At 28.6% G+C, this 13,424-nt stretch overlaps 1 protein-coding gene across 1 annotated transcript; it reads left to right on the plus strand.

Annotated features, from left to right (window-relative positions):
* The first annotated feature begins 1,053 nt into the window (after positions 1-1,053).
* On the plus strand, positions 1,054-3,060 carry LOC136090730 (uncharacterized). Its single transcript, XM_065817603.1, has 2 exons — positions 1,054-1,527; positions 1,615-3,060. The coding sequence occupies exon 2, from the start codon at positions 2,418-2,420 to the stop codon at positions 2,979-2,981; it is 564 nt and encodes a 187-aa protein (XP_065673675.1). The 5' UTR covers positions 1,054-1,527; positions 1,615-2,417; the 3' UTR covers positions 2,982-3,060.
* The last annotated feature ends 10,364 nt before the right edge of the window (positions 3,061-13,424 follow it).

The following is a 13,424-nucleotide window of genomic DNA, read 5'->3' on the forward strand; positions in this document are numbered from 1 at the left end:
AAAGTGTACATTGGGATAAGCGAAGCCTCATTTAAGCTACGTTATGCGAACCATCAAAAATCTTTTAACATAAAAAAATACAAAAACGACACTGAGTTGTCTAAGGAAGTATGGGGATTAAAAGAAAACAATTTCACAACTTCAATCAAATGGAGTATTATTAAACGCTGTAAATCATACAATCCTGCGTCAAAAATTTGTAAGCTTTGTTTAAATGAGAAGTTCAAAATATTATTTTACAATGGAAACAATCTAATAAACAAAAGAGGCGAATTAGTCTCTAAATGCAGACACAAAAATAAATTCCTCCTTTCATTATTTGATAGCGGAGATTAGTTTTCCATTACGTCTTCTTGTACTATAACGTCAGAACTCATTCTACCGTAGTTTGTAATTTTTAAACGGTTTTTTATATTTTTGATTTTGTACTTCATGGCTGATGATTGCCGATAGGCATGAAACTTTAAGTTCCATTAAAAGTTGTTTTTTCTAAAATTTAAGTATATATATATATATATATATATATATATATATATATATATATATATATATATATATATATATATATATATATATATATATATATATATATATATATATATATATATATATATATATATATATATATATATATATATATATATATATATATATATATATATATATATATATATATATATATATATATATATATATATATATATATATATATATATATATATATATGAAGACTCCACGGGAAGAAACGGCAGGGTCACATTTTGAAAATTTTGACATTTTACACTTTCCAACTTTATAAACAATATTACTATACTTTTTATTTGAATTCAAATCAAATAAACGATTGAATGTACTTTTAAAGTTTGATTGAACTAAATCCTTTTCTTTTATTATACAAGACATATCTCCCCGAAAAGGCATGTTTTTATGAACTCAAATAATATTCGCAACTTACTAGACATAAACCAAGTTTACCGTATTTATTTTTTGAATTATCAAGACTCATTCATAATATTTTAAGTCTTTGTTTTTTAAAAATATCGCTGGTGATTTGGTTAATGTAAATAAAATAATAAAAATGGCGACACTTGGAATACCATTAGTGCAAAAGAAATCCAAGAAAAGAAAAAGTAAGGAAAGATTGCGTGAAAGTATAAAAAAAAAAAAGACTTGCATCGCATAAAACAGGACTTGAATGTAATTGTAAAAGATTAAAATGCTTCGAAATTGTTAAAGAAGAAGATAGAAAAGTTTTATTGAGATATTTTAACTCTCTATCAAGCAAGGATGCTCAAGATTCGTATCTTGCTAGCTTAATAATTTTAAATAACGTTTTAAGAAGAAGACCACGAAACATTAATTCAAAAGGTTACAATAGCAGTTACAAATATAAAATTTTTATTACAAATCTCGAAATACTTACGAGTAAGAGTTCGTTTGTTCATGTTTGCTTTTCTGCATTTATTTCAATTTTTGGTATAAAGAAGGGAAGACTGGAGACCATTAAAAGAAGCCTTTTGACTACAGGTAAATTTTATATTTTCTTTGAATATAAAATAATTTTTTTATTGGAAGTTTTCATATATATAAAAGTTATGTTTTTTCTCATTACAGGTCACTCTCCCCAGGATAGTAGAGGTCAACACAAGAATCAGTATAATACTTTTACTCCTGAACTAAAAAATAAAATATGTGATCACATTTCTTCTTTCAGAGGTCAAGAGTCCCACTATTTTTAAAAAAAAAACTAGACAACTATATCTTCCTCAAGAATTAAATATTACCAAGATGTACGACCTGTTTAAAATCAAATATGCGAATGATAAATTGTCATATGAATCTTATCGCAACATATTTAACACTAGTTTTAACATTTCATTTGGGTACTTAAGGACTGACACGTGTTTTAAATGTGATGAGTTTAAAATTAAAATTGATGCAATAAAAATTGAACTATCTTTTAATTCAGAATGTACAAAGCTTGGACAACAACTGCATGAGCTAGAACTACAGAAAGAACAGCACCACAAGGATGCAGAAACATTTTATGTTAGGAAAAGAAATGCTCGGTTTAAAGCACAAAGGGAGAACAAATTTGAAGCAATTGCTTTTGATTTCCAAAAAAATCTTAACCTACCAAATCAATCAACCAACAACTTTTACTACAAACGAAAATTAGCATTTTTTTCGTTTAAGTCATGTTTAATTTCGTTTAATTCATTTAAATTCATGTGCTTTCAAGCAATGAGGTTTATTTGTATTGTTATGATGAAACTATAGCTTAAAAAGGGGCTGACGAGGTAACTTCCATGTTATATGATTTTTTTTTAAAACATTTAGACAAAGACATTCGATCTGTAGAGCTATTTTGTGATTCATGCGCTGGCTAAAACAAAAATTATACATTAATTCATTTTATGGATTTTCTTATTCATGAAAAAAAAAGGTTTGACTTTATTAAAGTTACATTTCCTGAACGTGGCCATTCTTATATGGAATGTGATAAAGAAATGGGGTTAATTAATTGCAAAACACCCGCTAGTATGCCATCAGATTGGATTGAAACATTCAAAAATGCTTGTAAAAGACCGACTCCATTTCATGTTATAGAATTAATGCAAGAAATGGTTAAAAGTGTAACTGATTTTATGAGACCAATTTATAAGAATAAATGTCCAATTCCAACTCGTCCACTTCGTGAAATGTGTTTCAGAGGAGACTCCGGTGGCATTATATTTCATCGTGATTCATGGAATGGATTATTGTTAAAAACAAATTTAAAAAATAATAGGAAGTACACTATCAATAGTGAGATCCCTATTTTATATAATGCAAAACTTAGCATCTCTGAGGGGAAGTACAGAGACCAACAAGTATTAAAAAGATTTTCATCCAATACTCAGTTTTATGATTCTTTGTCATACAAGGAGGCAGTTGTTGAGACATTCCATGAAAATATTGATTCTGAAGATGAAGAATAAATAGACTTCTTATTTGATTTAAAGTTTGTTTTCAATTTGTTTTTTCTTATTGTTTCTTGAAAGATTTATAATCTTGTAATATGTTTCTTATTTCAAACTTAATTTACAACAATTTATATAATAATAATCACAAGATATTGAATATATCTTGTGACTATTAGTCAAGATATGAGAATAAAATTTATAAAAAATTCTCTATTGTTTGTAATTCATTAAATTTTAAAGCCCCTTTATTGTCAGGTAAGAAACTTTGCATTAAATAATTGTTTTTGCTTACAGCTTTTTGTCACCTGTATACTGTGACGGATTAAGACTTTTCGGAACCCAAGGGTATATATACATATATATATATATATATATATATATATATATATATATATATATATATATATATATATATATATATATATATATATATATATATATATATATTAGAGGCCTTTTTAATGTTCCAGTGCCTATAAGTGACTTCAAAAAAAAAAGGCCCTCTATAATATATATGGGGCCTCTAAATTTGCGGGGCCCAAGGCTTTAGCCCCCTAGCACCCCTTAATCTAACACTGTCTGTATAGGTAAAGTTATATAGGTATTTTTTTAACCTTAGAATGAATAACAAATTGAACTTTGTCAACACTAAAAAATATTTTTAGTTTGATCCCAAAGACTATTACATTGTCAATATTAGGTCACAGTGAGGAGGATGTTTGGTAAAAATAGCTTCAGCCTAATTTTATTTATAAGCTAATATAAAATAATTGATGTTTTAGCTTTTTAATATATCTAAAAACAAAAAAAATAATAAAACACATTTTACCGGGGAAAAAACAGCAGAGTCCATAAAAAACCTTGTTTAAAAAAGAAAGTCTGTGAAAAAAATTATTATTTTCAAATTAAAAATAGAACTTAAATTGCATAAAAAATTAGTTACTTTTGCAATAGATCTTAAAAATGTATATCTTTTTCTTAAAAATAAAAAAGTTATATAGGTTTAAAAGTATATATATTGTATTGTAATGTTTGAATATTTTTAAATCTGTTTGTGTGTGTGTTTATATGTGTGAAAATGCAGCCATCACACAAGATTTAGCTGCTGCAAAACCAATCAAACTCAAAGAATACCCGAAGCATTTTTCTTTCGACCCTAACATTTTCAGCTAGTTGATTTAGCTCCATGATATGGGCTTGCAAACCAGTGTAAAAAATAGACATAATGGAGGCATTGTCATACAACTTCCTACATCAATCAATAATGTTAATGCTGTGCATCTCCTATGCCTTCTAGACGCGATTAAGCATACCAGCTGCCCGTGACCTTTCATTGGATTGAATGACAAAAAAACGTTCCACTGATTTCATCATTACTTATCGAACAACAAAAATGAGTTGATCTGCGTGCGAAACGTTTAGTGTTGAATTGAAGATGATTGAATATTGTAAGGCCACTTTGAAAAACAGTGCAGTTTTGTATTCGTAAATTTCTTCAGTTCCTATAATACTTCAACGGTAGGGAGAAATTTACGAATACAAAAAACGTTATTTAAACCTGTCAAGTGCTCTTTTAAAGCAGTTTCAAAGGATATCAAATAGAAAAATAATAACAATAAACAACAGTTATTTGCAAAATTGCCAAGTAGCTAAATAAACTCTGTGTAAATGTTAGCTGATAGGTAGATATGACCCACTTGCCACGGCACTGTATGTATATATATATATATATATATATATATATATATATATATATATATATATATATATATATATATATATACATACAGTACCGTGGCGAGTGGGTCTAGGCCCCTCCCACCAAAACTAGCGATTATGGCCCCAATTTCTTTTTTTTTTCTAAAAAAGTGGATAAAATTTGCAGATTACCCCGAAACCTCTAGGTACCTGATATATTTTTACGTAAGACTAAAAACAATCAAATTCAATTAAATATATTTTATAATTGTTAAATTGATATAGAGTTTACTAGTGAAGAGTTTCTTTAACTACTGTAAATGTATTACACAATTACAATATAAGTACGTCGTAAACCATCAAAAAAGGATTTGCGACGTGTTTAATTTACTTGCAACCTCGTTATCAATCGACAGGATTGCTAAGGAAGACAAACGTTCATCGACCATTGTTGACCTATTTGAAGATACAAAGAACTATAGCTACATGTATTTATGTTTAATGAAGCAAGATTATTTCTACTAACCCATGAAAAGTTTCAATTAGTTTTAACTTGCTGAAGCTACGTTCTGCACTTGCAACAGTAACTGGTAAAGTAAGAATGATTCTTAACTTAGGAGAGTATTTTTTTCCTACTTTATAACTATGAAAAATTGTTTTAACTCCATTTCCAAATCTTTAAAACCTATATCATCAAGCTTCATCTGCAAACTTTTGCAATATACAGACAAAGAATTTCCATAACAGGTTTTGATAAGACTCTCAGATCGGTAAAGAAAGTCATAAAGCTTTGTGACAATGCTTTTTTTTTTTTTTTTAAATTTTCCGTTTTTGTTACAATTAAATTCCGTAATATAATACAAGATACTCTTATTCTTTCAAAAATAATCCAGTTATAAATATAAAAAAAAAATCAAAGACAAAATAATAAGAGATAGTTATACAAAAATATATAAAAACGCGGGAAATTTGCAGAAGACCATTAAGTCTTATCATCAAGAACCGTTGTACTAGTTATGTTTTTTACAATATTAAATTCCTATAATATTGTTAAAAGCAAAACTTAATTAACTAAGGTAAATAGTAGACAAATCAAAAAAACTTTGATACGAGTTTAGAGGGTCATATGTTGCCTTTATTAATTTTTCAGGGTTTCGAATTTTTTCGGCAAGGTTTAGTCCTACAGATACAAAATATTTATTAAATTCGGGAGCAATTGTTTTTTGATCAAGAAAAAAATATCATCTATTTTAATAACTGAGGGCAAAGATAGCAATATTTTTTTAGTGTTACCATTAACTTTGTTTATTAGTTGTCAAGTGCGTTTTGAGTTTAACTTGTATTTTACAAGTAAATTAGTGTAGCATATTGATTTTGAAATCTTCCTTTGGCATTTAAATAGTCTTGCGTAATTTTTATAAATGGTCTTTCTCTCAATTGTTTTTGAGTTTAAATATTTAATATAAATTTTTTGTTTAATTTCATTTATTATTATTATTTTATTTTATTTTGCCGTTTAACAAATTTAACAGTTTCCATAAATTTACAATTAAGTTAATGGCCGGAGCAAGAAGAAGGCATAATTTGCCTTATCGCCAAGCACCGTGTTACAATTTACAATTTTTACAAAGTTGCTTCAAGAATATATAACATAAAAGAAAAGTTAAATGAATGTTTACAAAAGATATATAGTAAATAAAGTAAAATATCGTTTAATACATAATATCATAAATAGATTGAGTAAAAGTAAGTGTTAATACTACTGTGATAAAAAAGTAAGGTGAATTTTTAATTTAAACTTCCCGCCTTATTCGAATCGTCCAATCTTTTTTATTTTTAAGTTGGTAGGAATGTCATTAACATTTGCGCCAAATTACATGTCAAACTCATAATTATTTTTTTTTGTTTAAGCATTTTTTCTGAAGTACCAAAAGTGCATTCGGCGATTTTCACGATGTCTAATTTTGTTGAGCAAAGAAGTGCTATTAAATTTTGTTTGCGGAATGATATTTCTGCTGCTGAGACGTATCGAATGTTGCAAAAGGCCTTCGGTGAAGAGACTATGTCTCAAAAAAATGTTTACAAGTGGTACAAAGACATCAAAGAAGGCCGAGAACGTGTTGATGACTTGGAACGCTCCGGACGACCATCGACTTCGATTGATGATCGCCACATCAACAAAATCAAAGAATTGGTGCTTGAAAATTGTCGGTTAACCATTCGAGACCTTGTTGACATGGTTGGAATATCATTTGGGTTGGTGCAAGCGATTTTGAAGGATCATTTGGGCCTCAGAAGACTCAAATCACGTTTGGTGCCGAAATTTCTCAATTTCTTTGAAAAAGAGCGTCGCGTTAAAACGTGTGAAGCAATGCTTTCTGACTATCAAGACGTCTACAAACAAATTATTACTGGCGATGAGACTTGGGTCTACGCATACGACCCTGAAACAACCGACCAATCGAGTGAATACCGTGAAAAAGGCGAGCCGAGACCGAAGCAACCACGTCAAAGTCGCTCAAAAATCAAGGTCATGTTGACTGTTTTATTTGATTATTGTGGTGTCGTGCACTACGAATTCCTTCCAACTGGCCAAACTGTCAACAAGGAATATTATTTAAGCGTTATGCGACGTTTGCGTGAAGCTATTCGTAAAAAGAGACCGGAATTATGGGCCAATAACTCTTGGACTTTGCACCACGATAATACGCCTTCGCACACAACACTGGTTCTTCGTGAGTTTTTCGCCAAAAACTCTACCCATGTTGCTCCACAACCACCGTATTCGCCCGACTTAGCACCGTGTGACTTCTGGCTGTTCGCAAAGCTCAAGAGACCACTTCGGGGAAATCGTTTTGAGTCCATTGAAGAGATCCAACGTGAATCGGCACGCGCATTGAAGGCTATCCCTACCGAGAACTTTTCGGCATGCTTCGAAGACTGGAAAAAACGTTGGCAAAAGTGCATTGGGGCCGGGGGGGGGATTATTTTGAGGGGGACTATACAGATTTGGAAGAATAAATAAAGATTTTTCATTTTATAAAAAAATTCACCTTACTTTTTGATCACAGTAGTATATAAAACTTTATATATATTTTAAGTAAAATATATAAAAGATAAAGTAAAATATCATAACTAGATTAGGTAAAAGTAAAAGTGAATATATAATAACTTTATATATATAAATCCGCACAAAAAGTAAAATAAAAAGCGAGAAAATGTGATTTTTGATAATGATTATTGTCAAAAAATTTTAACCTTTTTTTTTTTTTTTTTTTTTCTTCCGAATAATTACGAAAATACGAATAATTAACTTGTTTTTCAGTTTTTAAATTATATATCTGATCTATTTTTAAAAGAAAGACTTATAATAATATAAATCAAAATCTGCGTTTAAAAAAAATGTTCAAAGCGCTCTTTTACTGATGCAATTGACATATCAATTAGTGGCAAAAAAAATCTGCTTTATACTGATTTTCAAGTTGCCGAATGTGATCAACACACTTGTATGAGCAAATCGACTTTTTTTTTTCGTGAACGCACTATCGGAAAAACCTTTTCAATGCCCAATACTTCTGATGCCTTTATACGTGCGTTGAAGAACCCGTTTTCGCGATGCTCAAAAAGAAATGCCTTTGTTGCCTTTATTTCACTAGCTAATATGTCAAAAGAGGTTGCTGAAGACTGAAGAAGCTTACTTGATTTGTTGATTTGAAATAAAACGCCATACCAAATAATGATTGATAATAAAAAAAGCCATGTTCTAATATATTCTGTCAGCGATCGTACTTTTGTGACTGTTGCCCTATCTCTCTTTTCTAAGGCATGTTCTTCCAATATTTCGAGTGCCTCTAAGATTTCTTTTAAATAATAGCGAAGTGGTTTAACACAGTTTGTTCTACTTTCCCATCTGGTATCTGATTGGTTTGACAGAAATTGCCACGCACAATCTTAAAATTTCCCATCGAGGAAGAGACGATGAAAAGAGTGTATATAACCTTGAAGGAACACCAAAAAAAGTAATTGCACTGATGGATGACAGTGCACCATCAACAATAACAAGATTGAGTGAATGGTTAGCATATGGAACATATAAGACCTTAGGATTCATTTCCAGAAGCCTAGCTTAAACACCTTTTATTTTTATTTTCATATTAGCACCATTATCATAAGATTGATCTCGACAATCTAAAATATTTAGATTTCAATTTTTTGCCTGATTTAAAAATGCATCAAAAAGCCCTTTTCAAGTGGTATCATTTACTGTGAGATATCCCAAGAAATTTTTGGATATGTCGATACCTACTCCAGATGTACATATTACTGATCGCAGAATAATGCCCATTTGTTCTTTGTGCAAAACGTCTTGCGTACAATATAAAATAATAGAATAGTATGTCGCCTTTTTTACCCTAGAAAGGTTTTTGGATTCAATCTCCTTGGCTAAAAGTTTTATGAACTCTTTCTGTGAGTCAAATAGTGTTCCTTGGTTTCTTTGTTCTGAATTCTTTGCATAAGCTCTTTAAGAACGGTATCGTACTTAGCCAGTAATTCAAACACCCCAAAAAAGTTTCCATTACTCTTTGAACCAATGACTATGTCTGAACCGTGGAATTTAAGATTTCTTGCAGAAAGAAATAAGGTAGTGTCCAGTATCCTTTCTAATACAGCCCTTCAAAATATCCGCTCTTTATGAAGCAACTTTTGTTGTTGCTTGTCTATGGTAGTTTGATTTGCAATGCCTGCATTACCAAAATTGAGGGAAAAAAAATTAATTAAGAAAAAAAAAGTAACAAAGCAATAAATTAAAAGAAGTATCAGTTAACCTTTTCGTAAAGTCATCCATTGTTCAAAGCACTTGAAATATGCACTGCATGTTTCGTGTTTTTTAAGTTTTTTAATAAGCCTTCCCAAGTGTTCATTCCTTGTCGGAATGGTGAAGAAGTTGTCCAAAAAAGTTTGCAACAGAAACAAAACACTTTGTTGCTATTCAAAGAATATATAAGCCATGTGCGTTCAAAGGTTTCTCCATTTTTCATCTTGCATTTATTATAATTCAGTCAAATCGTCTTTTTTCTAAATTGTATGGAAAATCAATTTTAATCTTTTTGAAACCACGTTTAACAATGTCACACCTCTGTGCGTCAGAAACATTATCAGGTCACTCAGAAGGATCATCACTGAGAAAAATAGGTGGAATTGTTATGCCATTTGACGAAGACTCACATATCAACCTATCTGACTATACTCTAGTATTCAAATAATGACAATCAGAATTATTTGTAGTTTCTGTTAGTATCGAAACACTTTCAGGCTGAACTACTGGTTTAAAAAATGTGTTAGTTTGGGGTAATTTGTGATTTTCTGCCTGGTTGCAGCTTTCTCTCTTCTCTTAGTGGCATCACTTTACACTTTTTTTCATGCCAATAATTATATCGTGAAAAACTAACGAAAGATAATTATAAATTTTAGCAAACCTTCTTTCATTGTTTGTTTTTTATGATATAAAAAACTAACAACGCATAATAATTAAAAAAAATCAATTCAAAAATGCAAAATAAAAGTCCATATGATTATCGATTTATAAGCATATGGACTTTAAAATAAACAAATGTAAAGCGTTACAGTTTTCCAATCCTTTACATTTGTTTCTTTAAAAACAATGCCTATGATTTAATTAAAACAAATAATAAACTTTTTATTTCATAGTACTAAAGCAAAAGTAATAACATATAGCATAGTAATAAAATAAATTATTACCAAGATGAATTGTGGATTGCCGAAAATAAACGATTTATAATTTATAAATAAATAACCTTGAAATAGTCATCTAAATACAAACAATAATATATTCGCATATAATCATAAAATAAGCGACTTGGAGAAATATATTTCTTCATACGATAGGCTGCTATTTAATGGTTTCTCATTAATGGTTTTACAGATTTTTAAAGTGTTAAACACTTTTTTTTTTTTTTAATTAAAAATATTATTGCTTTTTTTACGCTTGTATAATTTAGGTAATATTGTTATTAAATATATATATATATATATATATATATATATATATATATATATATATATATATATATATATATATATATATATATATATATATATATATATATATATATATGTCAGGTATATATATATGTCAAGTATATATATATGTCAGGTATATATATATGACATGTATATGTATACAGTGCTGTGAATAAGTTTTAGACCACTTACATTTTTTCAAAAAATCCCGGAGAATTCTTCTCTAATACTTAAGTTTGTAGTTCTAAATTATAAACTTATTAAAACACATGTATTTCACACAAAATATGGAACAATTACAAACTTTTGTTTGTAAATGTCAGCTAATACCTTGGTATTCTTCAAGTCAATTTATTAAGGTTAGATCTTGCTGTCAAACGGTAAATGCTCATTGCAAAACCCTATAGCTACTATTATGTACTTTAAAATAACAATGCATGAAAATCCTGCAGTCAGTGGCGGCGCTAGGTAAATCGTGAGCGTCAGTGAAATTATCTTTGCGAGGCCCCTTTATGTAAAAAAAAATGAAAACTAACTAATGAAAACAAACCTTGATTTGACCGAATCTCCGCGCTTGAATTGTTATTGAGCACTATATTTTATTTCAAGTTATAAACACAAGTCAGAGCTGTTATTGTTAATTATTTTAAACATTTATTTTACACTTAATTTTGATATAGGTATTTACACTTATTTGTTCCTAATATTTAAATATTAGGTTTAATTATAAGTTTAAAAATTTAGATTGAAATATTTATATTTGCAATTAGCCTTATCCCCGAGCCCCATTACAATCGTATTTTACAAGTCCGTAAAATATTAAAAAATCTTTACAAACGTCAAGTATAAGAAGTTAAGAAACAAAAAAGTACTAAAAAATTAAAAGTAAACTTAAGTTAAGAAAGATATAAAATGTATAAATAGATATGTGTATATGCTTACGCACATGACACATACACACATACATATATATACATATTGCCTCGTATTGTCGTTTTTATAATAAAATGAAAAAAAATTTCATCCACAACAACATAAAATATATAATGCTTAAAACTAATAAATTAAAATGCTTAAAACTAATAAAGCAGTTTGTCCTGATGGTATAAATTGTAATATAGTCATAGATTCACGCGATACCATAAAACGTATTCTTTTTAAAGTTTTTAAATGTTCTATAAATCAAGGAATTTTCCCCGATCAATTGAAAATAGCCAAAATAAAGCCTATATTTAAAGGAGGTGAACCATCAAATGTCAGTAATTATCTACCAATATCTATCCTCTCTGTTTTTTCAAAAATTTTAGAAAGAATTCTGTTCAACCAAATATCTAATCATTTTGCTGCTAATAATATACTTTACAAAAATCAATACGGTTTTAAAAGAAGTAACTCTACTGAACATGCAATAATTCATCTTACTCGTAGTATAACTGATTCATTCAAAAAGTCAGAGTTTTCTTTAGGCGTCTTTATAGACCTATCTAAGGCTTTCGACACAATTGACCATGAAATACTGTTTAAGAAACTTGAACATTATGGTATTACCGGTAATGCTTTAAAACTACTAAAAAGCTATTTAAAACATCGCAAACAATTTGTCTATGTCGACGGATCTTCTTCACAAGATTATCTAAATATAGATTATCTAAATATAACCTATGGAGTTCCACAGGGATCTATATTAGGGCCCTTATTATTTCTGATTTATGTTAACGATCTCCATGAAGTCTCAAAATTAACAACTATAATGTTTGCTGATGATACAAACCTATTCCTATCTAATAATACCATCAATGAACTTTTTTATGATATGAACATTGAGCTATCAAAAATATCAGACTGGTTCAAGTCAAATAAACTTTCACTCAACATTGATAAAACTAAATGGATTTTCTTTCATCCACAATTTAAAAAACATTTACTTCCAAGTAATATGCCTCTTCTTCATATTGATAATATTCAAATAAAAAGAGTAGTTTTCACAAATTTCTTAGGTATCATTGTAGATGAAAATCTATCATGGAAGAATCACATCGGACATTTATGCAACAAAATTGCAAAAAGAAGTTTTATATAAAGCAAGAAGTGTTTTAAACAAACATTCATTAACTCAACTATATTACTCTTTTATACACTGTCATATTAATTATGCTAATATTGCATGGGGTAGTACCCATAAAAGTAAATTAAAGCCACTTTATTGTCAGCAGAAGCATATTGCACGTCTTATAAATTTCAAAAATCGTTTTACTTACTCAAGGCCACTCTTATTTAACATGAATGTTTTTAATATATATCAAATAAATGTTTATAATGTTCTTTGTTTTATGTTTAAATGTAAAACCAACTCATCTCCAGCTTCCTTTTTTGATTTATATTCTTTAAAAGAAAAAAATAAATATTCTTTAAGAAATGATAATTTTATTAAACAACCAAAATTTCAAACAAACTTTTGTAAATTTTGCATTTCTTTTCGTGGAGCTTTTTTATGGAACCAAATAATTTTAAAAAATTTTAATTTTTCTCATGAATGGAATTATTATATGTTCAAAAGAAAACTAAAAAAAGTAACTTTCTCAATTGAAAATATTTTTATATACTTTTAATTGTACCCAGTTTTGTCATCACTCATTTATATTTTACTTTTACACAATATTGATTTAAAGTTTGTGTGAGAAACAATATATATATATATTTTTTTTTTTATTCAATTTT

The sequence above is a fragment of the Hydra vulgaris genome, chromosome 14 (genome assembly GCF_038396675.1).
Source record: "Hydra vulgaris chromosome 14, alternate assembly HydraT2T_AEP".
Lineage (NCBI taxonomy): Eukaryota > Metazoa > Cnidaria > Hydrozoa > Anthoathecata > Hydridae > Hydra > Hydra vulgaris.

Bases quoted from the DNA above. Each gene is read 5' to 3' on its own strand.
- LOC136090730 (XM_065817603.1), top strand. From the start codon at position 2,418: ATGGATTTTCTTATTCATGAAAAAAAAAGGTTTGACTTTATTAAAGTT.